The 23,400-nt window shown below is 44.2% G+C and overlaps 1 protein-coding gene across 1 annotated transcript; it reads right to left on the reverse strand.

Moving 5' to 3' along the window:
• Nucleotides 1–547: 547 nt before the first annotated feature.
• trpc5b (transient receptor potential cation channel, subfamily C, member 5b) lies at nt 548–22,585 on the reverse strand. Its single transcript, XM_076273801.1, has 12 exons — nt 22,199–22,585; nt 17,357–17,878; nt 10,924–11,260; nt 9,220–9,359; nt 8,311–8,633; nt 5,643–5,838; nt 5,240–5,449; nt 3,599–3,640; nt 1,710–1,799; nt 1,178–1,447; nt 822–1,135; nt 548–770 (listed from the first exon to the last, which is right to left on the reverse strand). Exons 1-12 carry the CDS (start codon nt 22,583–22,585, stop codon nt 548–550), a joined length of 3,054 nt encoding a protein of 1,017 aa, XP_076129916.1.
• Between the last annotated feature and the right edge of the window lie 815 nt (nt 22,586–23,400).

Here is a 23,400-nt window from a genome sequence, read left to right on the forward strand (position 1 = left end):
TGAAAAGAAAAGCAGACATTGCACAAACTAATGGATGTGATAGCTTTATGAATGGTGCCATGCTGGATTAGACATTAAATGTGAAGCTTTGGCACAGTCAGAGGGAGAATGCACTTTCAGACTCATTCACTCTCTGACACTCAACAATCAGCTCAACAATCAACATCTCAACTCAACAATCAACATCTCAATCAGCTGAAGCTGGACATGACAGAATTTGCACTGAAGTGACAAAAATACAAATAAAAATAAAAATGCAATGAGATCAGAATATGCACCGATATCGTATTGCCATAAACTAAGCTTGCTTTTTCCAATAAATACAGTATGTTAAGTCTAATTATTTGCCAGTAATATCTTGCAGGTAGAGTAAATGTGTTTCTCTCAGTTTCTTCTGTTCACAACCAGTAAAGTTTTTTTTTTTTCTGGGCTACTGAACACCTCTTATAGGAGTATAGTGATCTGTTTTCGTCCTGGACTTAAGAGTGCATGCCCATGCTTTTTATGCAGTAAAAAATTGATAAAGTCACTCTGCCAAATCAAGGCCTCAGAGCTGGGTGGTGACCGACTCCTCCTGGTCCCCTGTCCAGCTGATGGACCCCAGGCTGTCGCAAGGCCCCACCCAGCCCTCGTACATGTCCTCGCTGGAGCTGAGTAGGCGTGAGCTGGACGCCGTGATAGTGGAAGCACAGTGCCGGGGCCCCAGGGCCAGGGGCTGCCCCGCCGAGGGCGGTCGCAGCAGCAGGGCGCCGTCCCGCCCGTTGGACTGCCTCTGTTGCTGCTGCTCCAGCTGCTGGCGGTGGTGCCGCTGCTGCTGGGACGTGTTGTGATGCGCGTCGGCGTGCGCCCCCACCATCTCGTCCAGCCCGAGCCCCGCCAGCCGGTGGAGGTGCATCTCGCTGCGCGTGACCTGCAGGGGCTCGGCGGCCATGCGGAGGTCCACGCCGTCCGAGATGCTGTAGGCGGAGCGCGAGGAGCTGGGGGGCTCGGGCAGGTGGCCGTTCATGCGGGAGAAGAGCAGGCCCAGGCGCCGCAGCGAGTCCTTCTTGGAGCGCGAGAAGCGCTGCAGGCGTCCGCCGTTGCGTATGAACGAGGACGAGCACGTGAACTTGCGCAGGCCGTTGCTCTTTGGTTTCTTGTCGTTGTCCGGCGCGCTGTCGTTGTCGTCCTCTGTCGCTGGACCCTCCATGGCTGAGCCCTCCGTCGTGCCCGACATGGAGTGGAAGAGCGCCGACACGCCAAACTCGGAGTCCCGGGAGCGTTTGTCGGACGACGAGGAGAGGCTGAAGGATACGCCCTTGGGGCTTTTGGCTTTAAGGTCGTCGGCGGGGTCCTCATCCTGCTGTGTGGCGTCGCTGCTGGACGAGTAGGTGCGACGGGGCGGCTTGCGGTTGCCCAGCAGGTCCAGCACCTCGTAGCGAAAGCTGGAGATGTCCTGCTTCAGCTCCTGCAAGGGCAACAGAGAGGAAGAGAACTCAGAGATTCACATTTCACTGTAAATACTAAATACAGAGAATCACATTCTTTCGCATCACTGGTCCTAAATAATTCAGAGGAAATCAAATGTATAACATTTTCACTTGGATTTATATGTAGATATGACAAGTGTCACATTTAGTCATGAAAACTGTGAGACAAAACATTTAGAAATGAATAAAAAAATAAATAATGAGCGTCAGATTTTGGACAGGACATTATCTGTAACTCACTTTGAAGTTTTCCTCTGTCAGGCCTTCATCAGTCTTTGCACTGCGGATCATTGCAGCAACATACCTCTTCACCAAGTTCCTAATTACTTCCTGTAATTCAAAGAGTAATTTAAAAGACTGTAAGTTCTATACCAACTATACCAAAACCACACCAAACATGCATAGTAATAATAATAATAATAATAATAATAATAATAATAATAATAATAATAATAATAATAATAATATTGTATTGACTCTTTTATTGACATAAGAAGAAAGCATTTGAGACATCCATGAGGGACCAGGCTCACATGAGCGTATTTTTGGTTTTAATTCGATCAGGGAGAACAGGCATATTTATGACATATGTGATTGCTAGAGGTGAAAATCTGGACATGCATGTATTAGCATTTATTTACATGTTTAGCACAACATAAGCTGTGCTACTGCTGCAGTGCAATATATACAAGACTTCCTGAAGAATGGAGGAGAAATGGTCTGTGTGCTCAGGTTTGGAGAGGCGAACAGCTTTAACAGGCTCACACTCGATTCCCTGCACTTCCCTGTTCAGCATGTAGTGTTGTACTGCTCAATAAATGAATGGTCCTGCATCGATCAACCCCTCGCTAAAACTGCCATGCTCTCCCCAGCCCATCATACATTGTCCAGTTGGTGCAGCTCTGGGCACAGTGATCCCAAGGATCTGTGTACCGACAGCTCAGCTCTCGTCATCCTCATCCCTGCATCGTGTGCACCAGCCCACCGACACACTAGCACCAGCAACAGCAGTGGCTTGCTTGCTTATTTATTTATTCATTTATTTCTTTATTTATCCCCTTATTTATTTATTTATTTTTCCCTCCTGCTGATGCCCGTTCATTATCCGGCAGACGGCTGCTAGCTGGCGCTGCACTGGTGGTGAAGTCACATTAGCAATCGGTAAGGGAGCTCAGGCAGGCGGGCAGCTCGGAGCAGAGCGGAGCACGGGCCTGGGGAGGGGGCGGCAGAGGGATGCCACTGAAGGCAAGCCAAGCCACAATTAGCGTGATGGGCAAACGAGCCGAAAGCCAACGGTCAGACTGTTTCAGCGATGGAAACAAGATTAACGGCTCAAGCCTCCCTGACATACACACCAGTGACAAGGACATGGGGGACATTTTTCATTTATAAAGGGTTTTTTTTCACCCTTCTCTTCTTTTTTCTGGGAGTCATTCTCTTGACAGCCTCTAACTGAACAATATAATCACATTAGGAAAAAAATAGATCTCTCTAAAACAGATTAATTATACGTGGCATAATACAGCTGTCTGACTCTTTTCATTTTTACACTTACCATCAAAGATTAACACGCATGAATGCAAACATTCATGTCAAGCCATGCCTCAATGTGGAAACCAATGCCCAATTCAAGAATATTCCGTAATCCGATAATTACAGATTACATGTTGCACTGGTTTTGCACTGGTTTGAGAAACCAGTTGTAGGTGTGAGAATGTGTGTTGTCATTTATTAAGAATTATGATAGGCGGATATCTCAAATACTGTATCTCAAAGCTGAACTACGCTAGTTAGCCTCACTGAGATCAGTAAACTATCTGTGCTTGGCTTGGTGGCAGTAACAATTAAATATTTCTCTTAACGTTAAGTGATAAAGGCTGATTACTATAGCAAGGATAGAACAGTGAATGTTGCTGAAAATATGGTGTAGGCCTACATGGCATGCATAATGTGTAAGTTCCATATCAGTAAGTCAATTCAGTGAATGTCATTGCCCAGTTCCACAGTTTAAAATGATTCCCTGTGGAGCTTGGTCAGATCAAATTCATAAAGTGACTGGTTCTACAGACTATGTCCCTATGACAGACCCCTGTAATCTTTTGGCGTTATGCTGAAAGCATGTGTCTTACCTGATAATGCTGATTCTGAATGAGGTTGTCAGCATGACGCTCCTGAAATCACAGGAAGAGCAAAATCATAGTTGAAACTGAATCATCTGAAACTGCCAAGATGTAATAATTAAGTAAGATTGTGATCAAGAACGATTTAAAATTATGTGCTGATATACAGTATGTTCATACTGATAGATCATGGACTTGGATGGATCTTCAACTTACAGTCTTTTAAATTTAGAAAATTCCTTCTTACCATGACAAATATTACTCACTAATATTACTGCATATAGAAACTTCAGCAGGCCAAATCAATATTAGATGTGACATCTCATCCCGGAGTTCCTTGAGCAACGTACTGTACCAATCAATAAGATCCCTTGATCAAACTTCTGCTGTGGGGATTTGGAGAGCTTAGGGTGGCTTGGGGTGGTGATGCCAGCGGTGTAACAGCCTGCTAGCTCTGCAGCTTTAGCTCGGATTTCAAAAAGTTAGCATGAGGTGCCTTATATAATAGCTCTCATCCCAAACCATCTCATCTGTTCTGTACTATGTGTGTATTTGTGTGTGTGTCTGTGTGTGTGTGTCTGTGTGTGTATTTACTGCATGTGTGGGTGAACGTGGGTGACTATGCTTGCAGGAGAGAGTAGCGAAACAGTCGATCCCTTGCTCAAAGAGGAGAGAAGTTCATCTGATGGAGGGGATGTCAGGGGAATCGGTATGGTTGAAGCGCCGGTTGCCTAGCAACATGTGGCGGGCTACTGCAACTCGAAGCTGGACAGCCCAGGGTTCTCTCTCATACCGTATGCGTTGGAAAAAAGAAACTGTTCAAATGTGTGGATGGACAGGCACTACGCTCCACTGCTCCCCGCTATGTTCGAATTGATGCACACAGAATCTGCAGCTGTGGCAAACAATTTAATGTGGCTCCAACCTCCTAGCTCTACCCAGCTCAACACACAGAATGATTGGCTTGTAAGTCCTGATTTAATGGAAAAAAACTAGAAAAAAAACTACGAAGGCGTTATAATGGTGTTGAACAGATTACTGTGAGGGATAATATACAGAAATTCAAATGTTCATTTAATTCTCTAAACAAAACACAAAGAGTAAACACACAGCAGCCCACTATTATTATTAGACACAGACAAACACAATGACAGCAGCAGCAATGAAAGAATGTCTGCTCCTGCAATGCAATTCTGAGATTATCTTGAGAAACGAAATTAAAGACAAGACAGGAAGAAACAAAACCATTTTGTCACAACTCTTAGCACAGTCATTAAAAGTGTGCATCAGTGAGAGGTTAGACCGAGAATACAGACTCAGAAGACCATGCAAAGTTTCTGGCTTAAGGGAACATTTACAGAAAGCAGTGTTGTATAATGACTGCGGTAACTCATAGTGCTGGGCTCAGAATACTATTCTCTCTCTCTCTCTCTAATAACGGTCATTACACAATAGTGCTTCTGGGAAATCCAGTACCCAAGATCCATCCCATAATCGGCTTCCAACTAGTGAAATATAGGAGTGAGAGGGACATGACCACCTAATATATTTTGGCTTTGGCTAAATGATTTTTAAAAATATTCAAGTCAGAGTCATATTTTTATATGTCATATTTTTGTCTGGGCGTTGTCTTGTCGTAGGATTTCCCACCGTTATCTCCTTGAAGTTCCCGTGCTTCTTCCGCTCCTCAGGGTTGGGTTGTCCCTTCGCACACAGCCGGCTGTGCACCCACACGCACAGGTACCACACCGACTTTGGGCTGGGGACGATGTTAAAGGGGGGAGGCAGCGTGGCGCCCTCGTCAAAGTAGCTCATCCACAGCTTCGTTCGAGCGAACTTCCACTCGATGTCAGCATGGTCCTGTACGTGAGAGCATGGCAGAGAGTCAAGACCTAAGTCTCCTTAGACATTTAACATGCTATAGCACATTCAGAAGGATGTGGTCTTTGCGTGAGGATCTTTAGGAGATATTCAGAGAAGACATTAGGAAAATATTATTCGTTTTGCAACACGTGGAGACAGGGCATAGTATTTCATTTGGCACATATCTTACCGCTATGAGCTGGTATGAGTTGTTCATCATGGCAATGAGCATGTTGAGTAACACCACCAGGGAGATGACATTGTAAGTGCCAAACATGGTTGCACCCACAAATTCTGTGAACTCGTGTCGTGCCTTAACGTTGGTGACATACAGGTTGAGGAGCCCAAACACTGACCAGAAAAGTGACTGTAGAGTTTCAAACAACCTGCAGAAAAAAGTAAACAGACAAGTGAAAATATGCCCGCCTGACTTCTACAAATGATCTCAAGGAATATTACAAACACTGCTGCTTCGCTTATGATCATGGAACAAAACAAACAACAAAACAAACTCCAACATGGTCTCATATATTGGTGTGATTTCTCTGAAAATTTGCAGTCTACACAGTGAAATCGGGAGCTAAGTTGGAGAGCTGCAAAACAATAGGAAAGGCAGAGGCACAGCTCCAGATGTGCCTCAGCATTTCAATAAATTAGATGGATTCCCATTAGGCTTAACACAATGTGCAGATGAAATCAAGCGATGGAGGACAAGGCAGGGAGAGAACACACACTGGCTTCCAGCTACGACTGCAATCGGCAGGCAGAACACCTCCCTTGATGAGAACAGTGCTGCTGACATCATTTATTCAGTGAGACAGACAGCGAGGAGACGACAGACAGGAACAGAGAAACAGGAAGAGGAAAGTGGGAACAAAAAGGGACAAAGAGAATCAAGACTGACAGACAGAGAGGGAGAGAGATGGCAGGGGAGAGGATGTACACTATCACAATCACACTACTTTGCTCTATCAACTTGAAATCACGAGGGCAAGGTCTTGGCTGAACTTTTATCACAGCATTGATGGAAGAGAGTATGGTTGGATTAGAAGGCTGAATTTTCTTCATTCCTTCTTGTACATTACCATAGGCAGAAACACACACAAGTTCCTGACAAGACTTTCTTGACTTAGACCTGTGAGATGGTGCTTTAAAGATCTTGTATATTTCTGTTGTATATTATCTTCTGTTTGTGTTGAACAGAAAAAGACATGATGGCAGATGAAAAGAGTTCTGTGACACATAAATGACAAAACCTCCTTAAATTTACTTGTGTTGTTGTTCACACTGGCTACTGGGGTTGGAAAAATGTGTGTCAACAAAAGTAATCATTGGATTCATTTAAAGCCACCAACATTATGTTCATCACTCACAGACCACAACATATATCTAGTTCATTTTGTGGTCACTTTGGACATGTTTTTGGCCCCAGTATCCGCTGCAGGGCGAGACTTCATCTTGGAATTGACAACCTTAGACTGACTTGTGGAAAGAGAGCAGTGGAGAGACATTTTTGCCAGGAAAGTCTGTACTCCAGCAGAGACTCTTGCTTCAGGAAGCTAGTGTGCTTCTCCTCCTCAGCAAAGATCAAAGCAGGACAGGGGCAAGCGAAAGGTAGGTAATAAAGGGAAGGAAAAAACGTAGCATAGGCAGTTTCCCCTGCCTTTGGTATAAAAAAAAATCATGTAGTAGTATACTTAATGGCTGAAGAAGATATCTGTGATTAAATAAATGAGGAGTAAACAGCGTGTACTCCTTGTGTCCTATATATCCAACTTCCTTCCTCACATCTTTGCTGCCACATTTACTTTGCATATTGAGTTAGCTATAAATTATTTGCTACTAAAGTAAATGACTTTATTATTTATGCAGTGTTATACACACAGTGCACATTTAGCTGGGCGGGTTGCCATACTGTTTTAAGTCATGATAATCAAAACAAACACTGCTCCAGTTTTATTACAACCTACTGTGCTCCATGAAATCATAACAAACGGCAGGAAAATGTCTTTAGAGAGATGTACATTAAAAGCATTGTGAAAAGATTATGCCTTGAAGAAGAATGCTTAAAAAGTGAATGTGTTACATAGCTCCTGTTACATTGTACCATTATGTACATGTAATTCCATTATGTAACATGCTTATTATCCATGTATAACTTAAGCCTAAAGCTCTCATTGGGGTCTTTGTAACTCATTATATTACATAGTCACTGTGGTGTACTAATTCATGTGTAATTACATTGTGATAAGGAATACATAGTATAAAGTATGTCTGTTGATCTGATCATCTCCATTAAGCTATATAAGCCAGAGTATTCACTTTCAAAATGAACCCCAGCTCTGGAAGAGATGACATAATGTGAAAGGAGCTTTTCCTTTCTAAATATGCCCCCTCTCCATCCTCAGTATCTATTTAATCTATTCACATATTCTGTGTCCTTCTCTGCCCCTGAAATAGATAAATGAAAACAATATGGCCAGCATATTAAAACACTCATTTGGGAACAACTCCAATAAATCATCTTCAATATGCAGGTGCTGAAAAGAAAAGGACATCATTTGCTTCTATGTACCAATCTTACCGTACTGAAACGTCTGCTTTAATTACAGGCAGAAAAAAACCCCATCATAAATCACACAACTGTTGCAGATGCAGTAAAAAAAATAATCTGCCTTGTCACCTGGCTAGTCATATCTGAAAACTCCCTTCCAGATTCACTTTGCCAAAGTCTGCACTAATACCTTTGAGATCTATATCCAACGACAGATGTATGGTGTCATTTCCATTTCCCTACACAAAGCAGCAATTTTAACCAAATCCTTGGCAGAGCACTGAAATGTTTTGGTAGTACTTACGTGGAGAAGGCATTGTTCTGCTTCTCACAGCGGATGCCCTTGCAGTTGTTGGGCTCGTCGGACGCCTGCGTCTCGTAGTAGAAGTAGAGCTGGTTGAGGCCGTTGGCGAAGGCCAGCAGGACCAGGCAGTAGATGAAGAGGAACTTGAGGATGTCCAGCAGCATGCGGCCGAGCGAGATCTGCAGTGGGCCCAGGTGCGAGTTGGCCGTGAAGAGCGAGATGAGACGCAGCGAGCTGAAGATGTTGGCGATGGCGAACAGGGCCTCGGCGATGAGTGTCGGGTGCCACATCTCCCACTCCTCACGTGGGCGAGAGCTGTTGTACTTTTGGGGGCGGTATGGGGTTAGGGGACAGGGGCAAATGAGACAGAGGAAACTAGATTAAAGTTAATGTTAAATGAAATGGTAGATTATAAGTGTGTCATTGGTTTGTTTAAAAAAAGAGATGGAAAAATTATTAAAGAATTATTATTTACAATTAAAGTTAAAGAGAAATGGAGATAAAGACAGATTATTTAATTATGGGGAATTGTTTCCATTCTCAAAGTATAAACAGCAAATGACAAAAAAAAAATTGTTTAATCACACTGCAGTAATTTCTTATTAGTAATAGTCTGTGAGTTTTCATCAAATAGCTTTCATGAAAATAGAAAGTCAATTGCAGCATGTCTTGGTTGCAGAGATAATTTATGAAGAAGGTGAAAGGCTACATAGATTAGGTTGATTAATATACATCAAAGTGAGCTTTAAGATTTATATCTTTGTCTGATAGAAGCCTGTGATGATATATTATCATCTGTGAAAGATAATTGCTTTTGTTTAGCATGACTGAGTTCAGAAGTGGCAAAGGATATTTATCAAAATTGGTTTAGCTGCAGTTCATTTTCAACCAAATGTATATTGGTTGTACCTTGAAGTAAGCGACCATTTTCAGAGATATGGTGGCCAAGTAGAGTGAATTCATGGCAAAATCCATGAGGTTCCACCAATCGTGGACGTACTCCGTGAAGCCACCATCCCACATCTCTTTAATCTCGGCCCAGATGAAGCCTGTGGACAAAAAGTGATGATTATTCACAATTACCCATATGCAGCGACCACATAAAACCAGCATATATGTAAATTAAATCAAATAAGGTTAACCTTTCTCATAAATAGCTTTAGGCACTGGCTACTTAATGCGTAATCAATTACATAATTCTGATTCTTGTAATTCTATGTTTAATTGCTATATGTTCTAATGTACTTAGAGTTAGGCTTAGGGTTTGGTTTAAAATATGTACCGGTAACCATCATGTTAACATATTATGTAAATAAAATCACTATATTATCACACATTAACATGAATTAAGCTGCAGAGGCTCTAACCTTGGCTTACAGAAGACCTGAAACCATCTCATGGTTCTAACATTTGTAATTTATGGCGTACGAATGCATCTGTGATGAAAAGATCTCTACATGATTCAAAAGCTTAACTCGGGCTATGAAATAGTTCATGATTGGCATGAAATAGAATGACATTGTTTGATTCTGCTTAATGTTATATCTCTATCAAAGCTGTTTCATTATTTGCTGCAACTATGATGTAACAGCAAAGATATCTTCTCCTCAGCTCCACGGGACTGTGTGTTCACCGCCGAGTGGTGAACGTCATCATTTCCAGCCACCCACCCATTCCACACTTTCTCTAACCCACGTCCATCTACTTCACAACAAGCACAAAATAACCCATAAAGCAGCGCTGGCCACAACAACACCATATACCATATGCAGTATGGTGTACTGCCATACAGTGAAATGTGTCAATGCAGTATTTTTTAAAGCAACACCAAAGAGTTTTTTGTACCTTAAAATAATGTTTCCAAAATCGTTTCAGTGGTTCATCAACTTGTAACAGGGTGAACGGCACTTCTGCATTCGCTTTGCGGCCCTCTATCGGCTATAACCGCACTATGTAAGTTTGCCAGATCGGGTAGCGGTCTGTAGTTCGATGGAATGAGACATAAGAAACTACAAATTTGACTTGCATCTGATGTCGCAATACATTGTACTTACATAAATCGTGCAACATATTCTACCTTGTCTGTGGACATCGTTATTTGCAAAGCCGGTGCTGGATAAACAAATAGCGTGCGTGAGACAGAGGGAAAGTTCTTTGGTGTTGCTTTAAATTTTACGAAAAAATGTGATACATTTTAATCTGTATGTCTATGTATACCGGTAATGTCATTGTTGTAATTTTATGTACACTACCGGTCAAAAGTTTGGGGTCACTTAGAAATTTCCATTCCATTCCATTATAGACAAAATACCAGCTGAGATCAGTTGCATTGTTTTTTTTGTTTTCACTGTTAATTTTGTACAACATGACTGTCTCTGTATACTGTCATTGTTGTATGAGTATATCTGTGAATACTGTCGTTGAATTTGTACAGCATGTGTTTGTCTCAGTATACTGTTGTTGTAACAGTATGTGTACCGGCATATCTGTGAGTACTGTGTTATTTGTATGTGTATGTCCATGAATATCGCCGTGTGTGTATGTCTCTGCATGCTGTCGTTGTTGTAGTGTATAATGTGTTGGCTTCCACCCATGTGCAGTGCGCTCTCTTACCCAGCACCCAGGGCAGGATCATCCACTCTACCACGGTGGGCGGCGGGCCCTGCACGTGCAGGTCGGTGCGGACGATGTGCTGTGAGGCCAGCAGCAGGAGGAAGAGGAAGGTGAGGTAGGATGCGGTGTGGCAGATGAACTTGATGAAGGGCTTCTTGATGAAGAGGCCCAGGGCGCTCTTGGGCGCCAGCAGGTAGACCAGGGAGAAGACAGGGAACAGGAGCCCGATGACGAAGCAGGTGACCAGCTTGACCACCCAGTGGCGGCGGCGCCAGCCCGGGAAGCTGTCGTACCACAGGGTGGCCAGCAGCTGCTGGCAGTTGGGCTGAGCCACAAACTACAGGAGAAGAGATGGAGGGAAGAGGATGGGTCACTTTTTACTTGGATGGTCTCCGAAAAGGGCGTTCACACCAAGAATGATAACTATAGACCCTTTCAACAATAAAAACACAAACAATGCTTGAACGTTCTATTTGGGCCCCAATCTACTTCCTCTGCATTAAGATAACATATGGAATGTTAAAACGGAAGCCTTGTGGGGCCAACTATGATGCTGATAATGGAACTCTCTTGGTTCTATAGGCTACATTTTGGCGAGGGAGGATATGTTAGGAACATGCGCACATGCATGATTTTACTCAAAGTGACACAAACATATCATTCTTCATGTCATTATTGTTATAGTTTTGTGAACGTTGTTATTCATATTAGCTACAGCTATACTTTTTTGCTGTTATTGTTTGATTTCTTGTTCTTGGAGTGAACAAGGCTATCTACAGATGCTCAGGTTACAAACAAACTATCTGCTGACCATACTTTATGGTTATAGTTAGGGTTAGGAGTTAGGTTTGGTTAAGGTGATGTTCAGTAATTGATCAACAACCGTTTCAAAGACTGAATTTGAAGTTCAACAAACCATCTGCTGTCTCTGTAGGCGAACTATCCAAGCGAAGAGTTACCAGAGGATGCAACAAAGGCAAGCGATGTCACCAAAATACACATCACTCCGCCCAGATATCTAGCTGAACACATTCATCTGAGCCCAGAGGAATTCTATTACATAGGTTGCCAAGTATGTCTTTGTATTCCTCTGCTTGCTCTCCATTTCTTTAGACAAACTGCACTCCATATTTAAAATATACATGAGATGCTGTGTTATGGTTCTGTTACTCCTCTCTGCTTCCCAGCGTGGCCTGTGGCACACACAGTGCATTATTCTCATCAGGAACTTGAGCTGCAACCCAAACAGTGACAAATGAGCATACGGCATTTTCCCCCATTCAAAACTAAATTGCTTTCTGATTTGATGTTTTAGCCCCTTTGCAAGTCTAATGCAGAGCCAACTGACTGGTCATTTCCAGTTGAGTTGCCACAGAGACTCAATGGCTCTGAGCCTGAAATGTGTTTGTGGTCTCATCTCCTCTACGGGTGCCTTGGTCTCTGCTACAAGGAACCTGATTAAAGGCCTGTGAGCATGAGATACTGAATGTAGATAGAGGAAGAGAGAAAATAAGCCTTCAACTAAAAGAGATGATCAATCCATATACGTCTTCCTATGCAAAATGGGAGACACAAGTCAGGTTACACTGTTTTAAAAACAATGTTTTCATGCTGTCGTACCCTGCCTTGTCAGACTTTTAATAAATTAATCTTTGAAACTTTGAAAGTGATAAAAGAGGCATTTCTGGTGAGATCATCAGGATGCTGCCCTTGTAAATTCAATTTGTGAGAGAAAAGACCCATTAAAAGCATCACAACAGCAGCCTCCCCCAGCACTGCGGCGTCTTCCCAGAAAGCCTCTTATCCACGCGGGCCGCTGATCCGCTGCTGAGGGGAAAGCAGCCGTAAAGGGGATTTGGCCCTGTGACATATCTCGCTCAACCTGAGACGTACCAACTGACTGTGCAAGGAGTCAAGAGACTAAATCACAACAGAGGAAGAAGTAAGATAGGGAAAAAACAGAATTGCACTCAAAATGATTATTTGTTTGATGTTTTTTTTTTGGTTTGTTTTTTTTAAAATGAAAACAGAAAGAAAAGACACCAAAATAGAGTGGGAGAGATGGCTCAATAACTTACTCACTGCTCTGGATAATAAACTGCTACTGCAGGCGAAGCTGCTGTTCCTAAATAAACTTATTTCCGATAGCAACACTCCTACAATCTGCCTTGGGGGAGTTTTCGCACCGCACTGATACAAGATTACAAAGAGCCCAGCGGAGGGCCTCACCAGGGACCAGGGAGAGAGAGAGAGGGAGATGGAGAGAGAGAGGGAGAGAGAGAGAGAGGGAGAAAGAGAGAGGGAGAGAGAGAGAGAGAGATGGAGAGAGGGAGAAAGAGAGAGGAAGAGAGAGAGATGGAGAGAGAGAGAGGGAGAAAGAGAGAAAGAGAAAGGGAGAGATAGAACACTTGGATGATGGGAAACTACAAGGTTTGTGGTGGGAAGTGCAACACTGCAGCAGGATATCTGCATTTCATAACACTCACGGAGGCCAAAATAAGCAGCCGGCAACTTAAGATATCTGGGTTCTGAGCAAGGATGGGTTGTTTTTCTGGAGTGTACACATAGACTCATACACACTCACTCTCTATTTCTCTTTCTCTCTCTCTCTCTCTCTTACACACACACATACACACACACACACACACACACACACACACACACACACACACACACACACACAGATTTAGTAAGGTATCAGCCAAGCTCCTTGAACATTTTGCCTGGTTGTGCACTAAAATCCTGATGAAATCTTGGAGGGCAGATCTGCACTGCTTTATATTCAGCCTCTGATTCATCCAGCACCTGTTTGTTCTCCCCCTGGATTTCTCCGAGCACAATCAGGATATTTTGACAGCTCTGAAGCGCAGACCAGAAGTAATAATGGAGTAATATTTTCTCTGTTGCAAATAGTACCCCTATACCTGACTAACTAGCTCAGCCAAATAAGAAATGAGTTGAAAGCAAAAACGGGATGTGTCATGAAAGCAACGGCTTTCTGTACCAAGGCTCTGCTGCCGCAACCGAACCCCCCCCCCCCCCCCCCCCGTCCTCACAGCGCACATAACATCGGACAAGACCTACCCTTTGGGAATGCGTGGGGCAACAGCCTGGATCCAAACGAATGCTGTCTCTTTTGTCCCTGTCCCTGTGAACGTGTCACTACTTTTATGCGCCGGTCATAATACAAGATGGCACATGCAAGGGGAAAAGGTCTTGGACGGCCAATCCCCAAATGGATTGGCTCGAGTCTCTGAGTAGCACCACAAAGCCCCTGTCTGGCTCAGTCTCCTCTCCTCCTCTCATGTCATGTCTACATAAGGGGAGAGAATAGCCTGTCTGTGCCTTGTCCTTTTTTCTTTTGCTCTAGTGAGGAAAGAAAGAAAAAAAATAGATGGGTGTGCAAGCCATGCATGTAAATGTCTGTGGGATTATAAATACATATGGATGAGGTGAGTCCACAGGCTTTTAAATACTTCACAAACAGTGATATGCCATTAGGAAGATGCTCCCCCTTTGGAATGGCTCAACTGGCAGAGCCCAAACACCAAGCCCTTATTCCCTCCTGCTTGCATTGAATATTTAACGCTATTCTCTCTCCCTCTCCCTCTCTCTCCCTCTCTCTCTCTCCTCTCTCTCTCAGTTTATCTTTCCATCTCTACTGCTCTTCTGCCTCTCTCTCATACTGTTTCTTCTCCCTCTCTAGCTCCCTGCCATGAAACCACGCTTTCCAACTGACAACACCCACGTGTGTGTGTGTGTGTGTGTGTGTGTGTGTGTGTGTGTGTGTGTGTGTGTGTGTGTGTGTGTGTGTGTGTGTTTGTGTGTGTGTGTGTGCGCGCGCATTGCATGTTGATGCAGGTTGTGCACAGTGCAGGTTGATGTGCTATTTGGTTTGCCCGTTAACTGCACTTGCAAAGATCTATGCTGACTGTGTCTAAATAAGCAAAACCTCAATAACCTACCTACTGTTTTTTTGCTATAGCATTTCCCAGTGTGATCAAATTTATGGAATATGTAAAGCACTAATCAGGAGGGTGGCGGAATATAAAGTAGCACATAAAAATCAATGGTCCATTTTGTTGACAGACACAGAGCCAGTGCTAGCAGACGCTGTTTTTACTGTTACACAGTAAAGTCATTTAATTGCTTAAGGAAAAAAAGGCTCTCTGTGCTGAAAATAACAAAAAGGTAAACAGAGAAAGGAACGGCCCGCAAATAAACAACCCCCAAGAACACCAGGTCTCTGGAACACAATTTCACAAGGTAGTCGGGCTGCAGTAATCAACTGCCATTCAGCCGCAATCTTGTGTTAAGCAGAGCCATCTGGAATGAGTGCTTTTGAATGATTGGGTGAACTTGGCAGATATCGCTGACCATACGGCGACCAAATTCCTCAAGAAGGGAGCGCCATCGATCGCTCTGCAGCTCTGCTCACATGTGCTGCTACTGTTTGCTCCTCTGTGGAATTTGTTTCCCCTCCCCCCTCCTCCTTGTCAGGCTCTTCAAAGGGGCCTCACAGCAGAAGCGGTAGCGAGTGAGGTGCAAAAGCCCAGGGAAGCTGAAGAGCTACCACGAGGATGGATACCGCCTTTAGCCAAAGGAACAAAGACACCGTCTCCGCGTTCTCAATTCTGACTCCAGATCCGAGATGAAGTACATTGGAACTCGACACCAGCAGGTTCTATCCGCTCTGTCTGTCAGAACACGGTTGCGTAAGCAGCACCTCGCTCCGAGCCTCTATCCATGGCCTCTTTCTCTGGCAGGTACTCTTGCATACACTCTCTCCAGCCCAACCATCTACTTGCACACGCTCGGCCCCGGATGGACACAACACAAGTGCTGCGAAAGTGGACTATTGTCTGCCTGTTTTTGCTTGCGGAGAGTGGGATATCATCTCACTCTTAATGGCAAGCGATCCCCATTAACGTACGGCAGAGAAGCGCGGGCTCTGTCCAGAGAGCCTCTCAACAAATGGCGGAGTCACTAAACAACAGATGGGCTCACCGCCTGCCTCGCTCTCTTAGCATTCTGTACTTAGTACTACCTGCCAGACAATGCTTGTCATCTGCTCCGAGGGATGCTGGTGGAGATTGCGGGTAGCACCTGTGAAATGTCAGTCACCGGCCGCAGCACTTTGGATGTTACCACTGACCCATTTCTATTGAGAGCCCTGTCTGTGTGCCAGAGGGAGGGAGAAAGGAAGGGTGTCCAGACTGCCAATACCCCACTGGTATCAGAGGGTGGAGGTGTTATAGAGCAGTGTTTCCCAAACTTTTTTTCTGGGGACCCACTTTTTAAAAATGACAGACCATCGCGACCCATTCACTTCAGAGCAAACAATCATCCACCAATATTGTTTTAGGCCACAGGTTCTCAAACTTTTCATCATTAGCGTGGAAAGTTAGAAAGGACTACCGAAAAGATACGCCTGTCACGGTATGTTGTGACAGGCTATGTTGTAAGAATGGAACAAGAGGCTTTTGCGCAATAGCCAAAAGATAATGTGCCTTTATTGTAGGATAGCCTAGTAGAGTTCACAAGGTGGAAAACGAGAGGAAATAATAGCATTTAAAATGTTCATTTAAATTGTAGCCTAATATAATGTGCTGTAGTGTGTTTTAAATCCGAAATATTAAGGAATGTGAGGAGGTTGCTATTAACTTTAAAGAGTGCATCTACAATTGAAAATATCTACAGCCTATGAGACAAATTGAATAGCCATGTCCGGTATACAGATGTCTGATTTAGTTGACTAGATTTTAATTGGTCAAGCTGAAGAGATGGTGTCCATTAAGGTTTGTGCAAAAAGGCTGATTCATGTCCCTTGCATTTTGCAACTGTGAGGTCCATGGCAGGCGCCCCACATAAATGTTGAAATTTGGTGAGTGAGATGTCCACACTGTCCCCTCTGTGTTCGCCCCCCAGTTTCAGAGCTATTCTAAATGCAAAATTGCACATAGGGCCGTGACTGTAGTTAACAAACTAGATCCTAATAGAAAATTGTTAGTTTTCCTGGCTAAATGGTATAAGTTAGGCCTATTACACAACATAAATTGTGCTGGCGACCCAAATAAAATCTCCTGCGACCCACCCGTGGGTCGCGACCCAGTCTTTGGGAACCAATGTTATAGAGGGTTATTGTATGCAATGTATGCATTGTATCCTCTGGTCAATGTTGTCAAGCTAATATTTTTGACAAAATAAGTCATTGGTTATTCCTTATAGATTATAGATAAGAATGTCATTTGTGTGGCAAGGTTGTATATACTTTCCCATTTCTTTGATAATGTGAAGGTCAAAAAGCTACAATTTTGGCAACTCTTACTCAAAGTAAAAGTAAGGTCAAATCACAGTTACTCTACAGTACACAGAAGTAAGACTCCTTTGTGTGTAGTCAGCACAGCCCCATTGATCAAACCGCGGCACCCACCTCCTTCTGGTGGTACTTGATGGCCAGCTTGAGCTTGGCCAGGTCTCGGCACTCCCGTGGGTCCAGCTCCTCGCTGTGGTCGTCGCGGTGGTTGAGGATGATCTCCAGCTCGCGCGAGCTGCGTGCCTGGTCCAGCAGGTCCTTGGCGAAGAGCTTGCACTGGTGCGAGAGCTCCTCGTACTCCTGCCGGAACTCGTTCTCCACCTTGCTGAGCTCCTTAAGCTCCCACCCCAGGCGGAAGGCGGTGAGGATGGGATCCTCGCTGGAGAGCGCGATGAGCGACGGCGACGCCAGAGTCTTGTAGATGTTGAGGCGCGAGCGCGAGTGGCGCAGGCTGTCCACCTCCGAGCTGGACACGCACTCCACGCAGTCGCAGCGGATCTGGTGCGGCCGCGGCACCGTCACCTTGCGCTGCACAAGCAGCTTGATGATCTCGTAGTTGTTGGTGTGCGCCGCCAGCATGATGGGCGTGATGTCCGGCGTGAACTCGGAGAACTGCGTGTCCATCATCATGGAGGGCACCTGGGCAGGGGAGAGGGGAGGAGGAGAAGAGGGTGGGTTGGACGTCAGTGGTGTCAGAATATGGTTACAGGTAATGGAGGCATGGTGAGACAACACAACGACACACTGATTGGAAGTATGCAACACACACAAAAAAAACAATCCTATCAAAAACAGGTAGGAGGAGAATAACCCTACATACTTCGAATGGTTTTCCGCACAGAAAGGCTGCATGGAGCACTACCAAGCAGCGCTTCCTTTTGGTGTCCGAATCAAATAATAGTGAACAATGTCGGGCACATCTGTGCTTTGATGTCAGCAAAATGTGGTAGGCTTCCGCCAATCCTTTTCAGACTGCCTTTCTGCTCATTTCAAGAGATGGAATTTCTCCACGGTGTGAGATTCATATCACTGATCGAAAACAGAACTGCAGACTCAACTTAATGCACATAGATTTTATCAAATCATCAGAAACCCTTACGATTTATAATGCTCCCTTTGGAAGGGATTTTGTCATAAATTCAAGCGCTGCCTGGGTGTTTTGGCAAGGCCTGACACCATTAATCTCATTTAGAAGCAAAGTTACACGCATGAGCCATCCCACTGCAGCTCACCATTCAACGTCTATCTGAACTGAACGCAATTCACTTTCTGCAGTGTCACTTCTCCGAGCTCTGTGGGACATATTTTGGGTGAATAACAATGGAGTGAGAGGCAGGGCAGAGATGTTATTCAGGAACAGATATGAGTCTATAATCGAAGCAACCTCAGAGGAAGAGAAGCAGGTTTGAAGACAAACATGCATGCAAACAAGAGGCTAATACTAATGGACAAGGTTAAATTAGATTAGTAATGTCTGTTCATCGTGGAAGTGACATGGAAAGAGGTGGAATACGGAGAATGATGTCATTCAGTTTCATCACAATGCCAGGCATCCTCTACTTTCTCTCTTCCATAATCAACCTTGAGTCGCTCTGCTCAGTTTTACAGTTTGGTAAAACTGTCCATGAGTGTGTAGGCTATGCACTGTAACTTTGAAATGATCTTTTGCTTCGATTTTTTTATCTTTAACAAAAGAGAACCTAACAATGTAACTGGTAGTGACGATTTCCCTTATTTAAATGTAGTATGTTGCCACAGTCCCTTGTGATTTCCAAGGGCTTGATGAACATTTAATTAAAACACAAAGCAGGGGAAGACACTGTTGTAGAGAAGGAGGGGCTGAGAGGAGATACACACTCAGTAAACATCACACGACACACACAGTACACAAAACCCAGCAATAAGACACCAGTGTGCAGAGGCTACAAATATTAAACATGTTGGTACAGTAACTACATTTTGGAAATATGCAAGTACAACCACTGTATTGTTGGACCGATTTTCAGGATTGTCAAAACGTTGAGCATTGTGGAGGTAGAGTCCCACTTTATGATGCTCTATCATGATGATATGATTATTAGGGGGGTGGGGGGGGGTGCCTTGGTGCCTTGGCCGGTGATGATTACTGGGCCCCCTCATATTTTACTCCTATGCTGCAGTGTGCCTCATCTTGTGCATGAGTGAACAAATATTAGTGATCTTCACAGGGATGGAGAATGCTCCGATAAAGCCCAGGTACGTGGTAGGTTAAAATTCCGACACCATTTTCCTAACTAGCAGGGGTGAGAAAAATGACGGTCCCTTATTTTAATACACTGACTGCACACATTGTAACACGCACACATCACAAGTCAAGTCGAGCAGCACATTCTTCCATGTGTGGTGGCAACAGTATAAAATGTGCATTTTTTTTTCCTTCCCTGCGCCACTTCAAAGCAGACAAAAGTCTGAGCTGCGTGTCTGCCACCTCGCTCGCCGAACGAATGCATTTTGAGGAAGTCTGCCACAGGCGCCTCACATCTCCGAGAGACGGAAAGTAAAAAGGGGAAGGGCGGAGTGTAGCAGAGAGGGCAGGAAAAAAAAAATTTGATTAGAGCAGACCTTTGGAGTCAATGCTCGCTGTTTCGCTCGTGCACACATTAAAGGGCCCAGTACTGACCCTAGCCGCTCAGGAGCATGGGGGACTGTATTCAGTAGGACTGACGGAGCCCAAATCACATCAGGTGTACAGAGGCCAGCATTACCATCAATCTCATGAATATGAGAAAAAAAGAAATGTCAGCTGAGCTGTTTATCGGAGTGTGGAAGCAAGCTGGGTGTTGTAGGATGAGAAAATGTTGGAGCACTGAGAAGGGCCTCTTGAGATTGACCTTCAGATGCCGTGACTGACGACAGCTAATTTGCTGACATCTCAAAAATAAAATGAGATGGCGAAATTCCAAAATGAATTTGATAGGGCCCGCTAGGCCTCATTTTGAGTTCTCCTGGATGTGCGGAGGCTTAGAGGTAGATGTGCCTTCTTCCCAAGTTTCACTTTTCTGTTCTTTTGAAGATTATCACTTCAAACCTGATTAACAAAGCTTCATGTTAAATCACAGACTATAGTCAGCAATGGCATCATCCATCAGACATCCCTTTAGGAGCTTATGCCTTTCTGAACTCTCGATACACACTAACACAGTCAGTTAAATCAAATGACAACACAGCATCAGCTGAGCGCTGCAAGAGTAAGATAGATTTGTAGAGCACTTGGCCCTGTCCATTTAGTAAGCATTCAGACATAAGGGCTACAGTTGGCTTTCTGCCAAATTGCATCCAAGGTCCCTTGCGGTTGAAGTTATAATTGTCAGCCTGACTTTTTCAACCTTGTGTATGACATATGGCAACACTATGGCAGTAATTTCAAAGATAGGTAAAATGTGAGCAATCGTCTACTCTAGTCTGAAACAACGTAGTCAACTGTCACATGACCCTGAATGGTAATTCATTTTTACACTGCATTTCCAGCACAGGCAGATTAACATGTACCTGATGGATGAAGTACAATTATTGTGAATAATGAACCCATCTTCTGGCGTCACCAGCATCTGATTAGAATGGGGGAAGGCGGACGCTAATGGGCAACATTAGCGAGTTGAATAGCATTGAGTCACCTGCCTAAAGCATGGTGCAATATCCTCCAATCAGCACTCTATTACGGAGGCAACCTTTAATCTTTACACCATTCAGTTTCATACATTTCATTATAATTGATACATATACAAATTGCAGATTACGCTAAAAAATAAATTGATTTTTTTTGTTGGTTGACGAATATGAGTTGCATCTGTTACAATGAAATAGAGTGTGACCAAATTATGTTGAGTTATTTGTTTTCATTTACAATTCATATCAATCTAACACATGTGCATTATTTATGTGTGACAACTCTGATTAAGATTCAGCATTCAAATGATCCATTCACAGCACGGCCCCATTGCCAGGCTAGCCCTGCGTCCTGTATGTGGATATCTGAGAACTGGTCACAACAGAAGCCCCTCTCACACCTCTTTAATACTTCTCTCTTCCCTTCTGATAATCTGGGATCCATTTTCAATGTGCATCAATGTCCCTGTGGCAATAGTTATTCATCCAAACACTCAGTTCAGCTTGAACCACTGACACACTGGAGATTGTTTTTCTCTGGTTTGAGTTGGGATGAGGGCTTTTCTATGTAGTGAATAGCAGTGTTTTGTGCCTGGTGACGTGTGCAAGTGTGCTGTATAAGGGGATTTGAAGATGTTAGTATTTGCAGAGAAAGGTCCGGATGTTCTGCAATTAGTGAGAAAACGGGGGAATGGCGCTTATGCAGTTGGTTTTTGTGAGCCTTTCTTCTGCCAATTCCCATAATGGTTCATGAGCCTTTGTGAGTATAATCATGTTCTCTGTGTGCAGTTAGTGGTTCCAAAAAACTGCAAACAACCATTAGAAATTAGAATTTCATGCCTCCAGCAAACCAGCAAACCAATTCATACATACACTGATGTTTTTGGCAGACTTAAGGAGCATAGAGACAATATACACACAAATACGGCCATATACACAAAGAAACACGCTCACATTTTCTGTACAAAGCATGAAAAAGCTGACCTACGCAGAGACACACAGACATACGGAGCGTACCAGGCACACTCTTAAAACAAACGTGTTGAAAATAACACAACTTGTGTTGTTTATTTACACATCTCTATGTCCAGATAGGGACAACACAGTTTGTGTTGTTTCTAACACATTCATTTCAAGAGTGAATATGCATAATTGGCCACATGTGCACAAAAACACACTTGTACACATACCTCCTCCACACCCATACTTACATATACACGACCCCCACCCCTACACACACACACACACACACACACACACACACAGACACACACACAGACACACGTATATACCACCACCGGCTGCTTGTCCTACCTGTTTCTCGCCGCTGGGCCGCCGGTAGGAGAGCAGCAGCTCGACGGCGCCGACCACCTCCTTGCGTATGGCGTAGAGGAGTGCGTCGCCCACGTGCACGCCGTGGCTCAGCAGCAGCTCCATCACCTCCAGGTTCTCGTTCTCGATGGCGATGAGCAGCGCGCTGCGCCCCAGCGGGTCCAGGCAGTTGACGTTGATGTTGTAGTAGATCTCGGCCTCCTCCAGCGCGTGCTTGACGCCGGCGTAGTCGCCCTTCTCCACCGCCGTCAGGTACGCGCGCTCGGCCGGCGACAGCTCGGCCTCGGCGCGCACAATCTGTAGCGGGATGCGGTCGCGGTACGGCGAGTAGCTCGCCTTCTTGTAGTACAGCTGCGCCATGGGGTTCATGGTGAGGCCGGTGTGGTCTGAGCGGTCTCACAGGGCTCTGGAGAGGGCAGGCAGAGACACAGACATTGACCAGGGGAAGGAGTTTTAGAAGGACAGAGAGATATAGAACTTTCTTTTAGGCTTTCAGATAACCCTTAGTTACACTTCGTAATGTTCTATGGAATGTTCCATAACGTAATGTTCTTTGGAATGTTCCATAATGTTCTCTACACTCATACACGTTCCTACATGTTACTGCCTAAAAGCCTAACCCTACATTTCACCTCATTCTGTAACAAAAAACATTAATGTAATACATACAGTACGTTGATCGTATATTGATTATTAATTATGAAGTGTATTGTAGCTAAACTCAGGCATATATAAATGTCACGAAATGGAACCCATCCTGTTAGAACATATGTACTGTAGCCACACTGGCAGGGAGGCTGGAGAATGTGCTCTACTTTGCCTTTGATTATTCCACCCACAGATGTTAGTGGCACACTGGGCTAAAATGGTTTTCTGTTGCGTAGGCTACCTGACACTGGGATCTAGGCTACAGTCCATGCCTCAGCCTTCTCTCTCTGATTATTGCGGGCTCTCTCTGATTTGAGGCAAAAATATGCTTAGGGGTAGAATGTGGATAAAGACATTGTGGTCAACATGGCAACAGTGGATGTGCTGGCAACACAAGCAAAACCATTATGTTTAGACTGTCACAGAGGTCAGTTATTGCTGTTAATGGGTGCTGGAGGGAAGCTAGAATTAGGCATAGTGTGGTTTATACAATCATGTGCCAGTTAGGTGAGAAATAAATTTTTCGGTTAATTTCA

Source organism: Alosa pseudoharengus, unplaced genomic scaffold, assembly GCF_046254945.1.
Source record: "Alosa pseudoharengus isolate Yale_2024_CS ecotype anadromous, Long Island Sound unplaced genomic scaffold, YU_APseudo_1.1 YU_APseudo_1.1_scf_8, whole genome shotgun sequence".
Lineage (NCBI taxonomy): Eukaryota > Metazoa > Chordata > Actinopteri > Clupeiformes > Clupeidae > Alosa > Alosa pseudoharengus.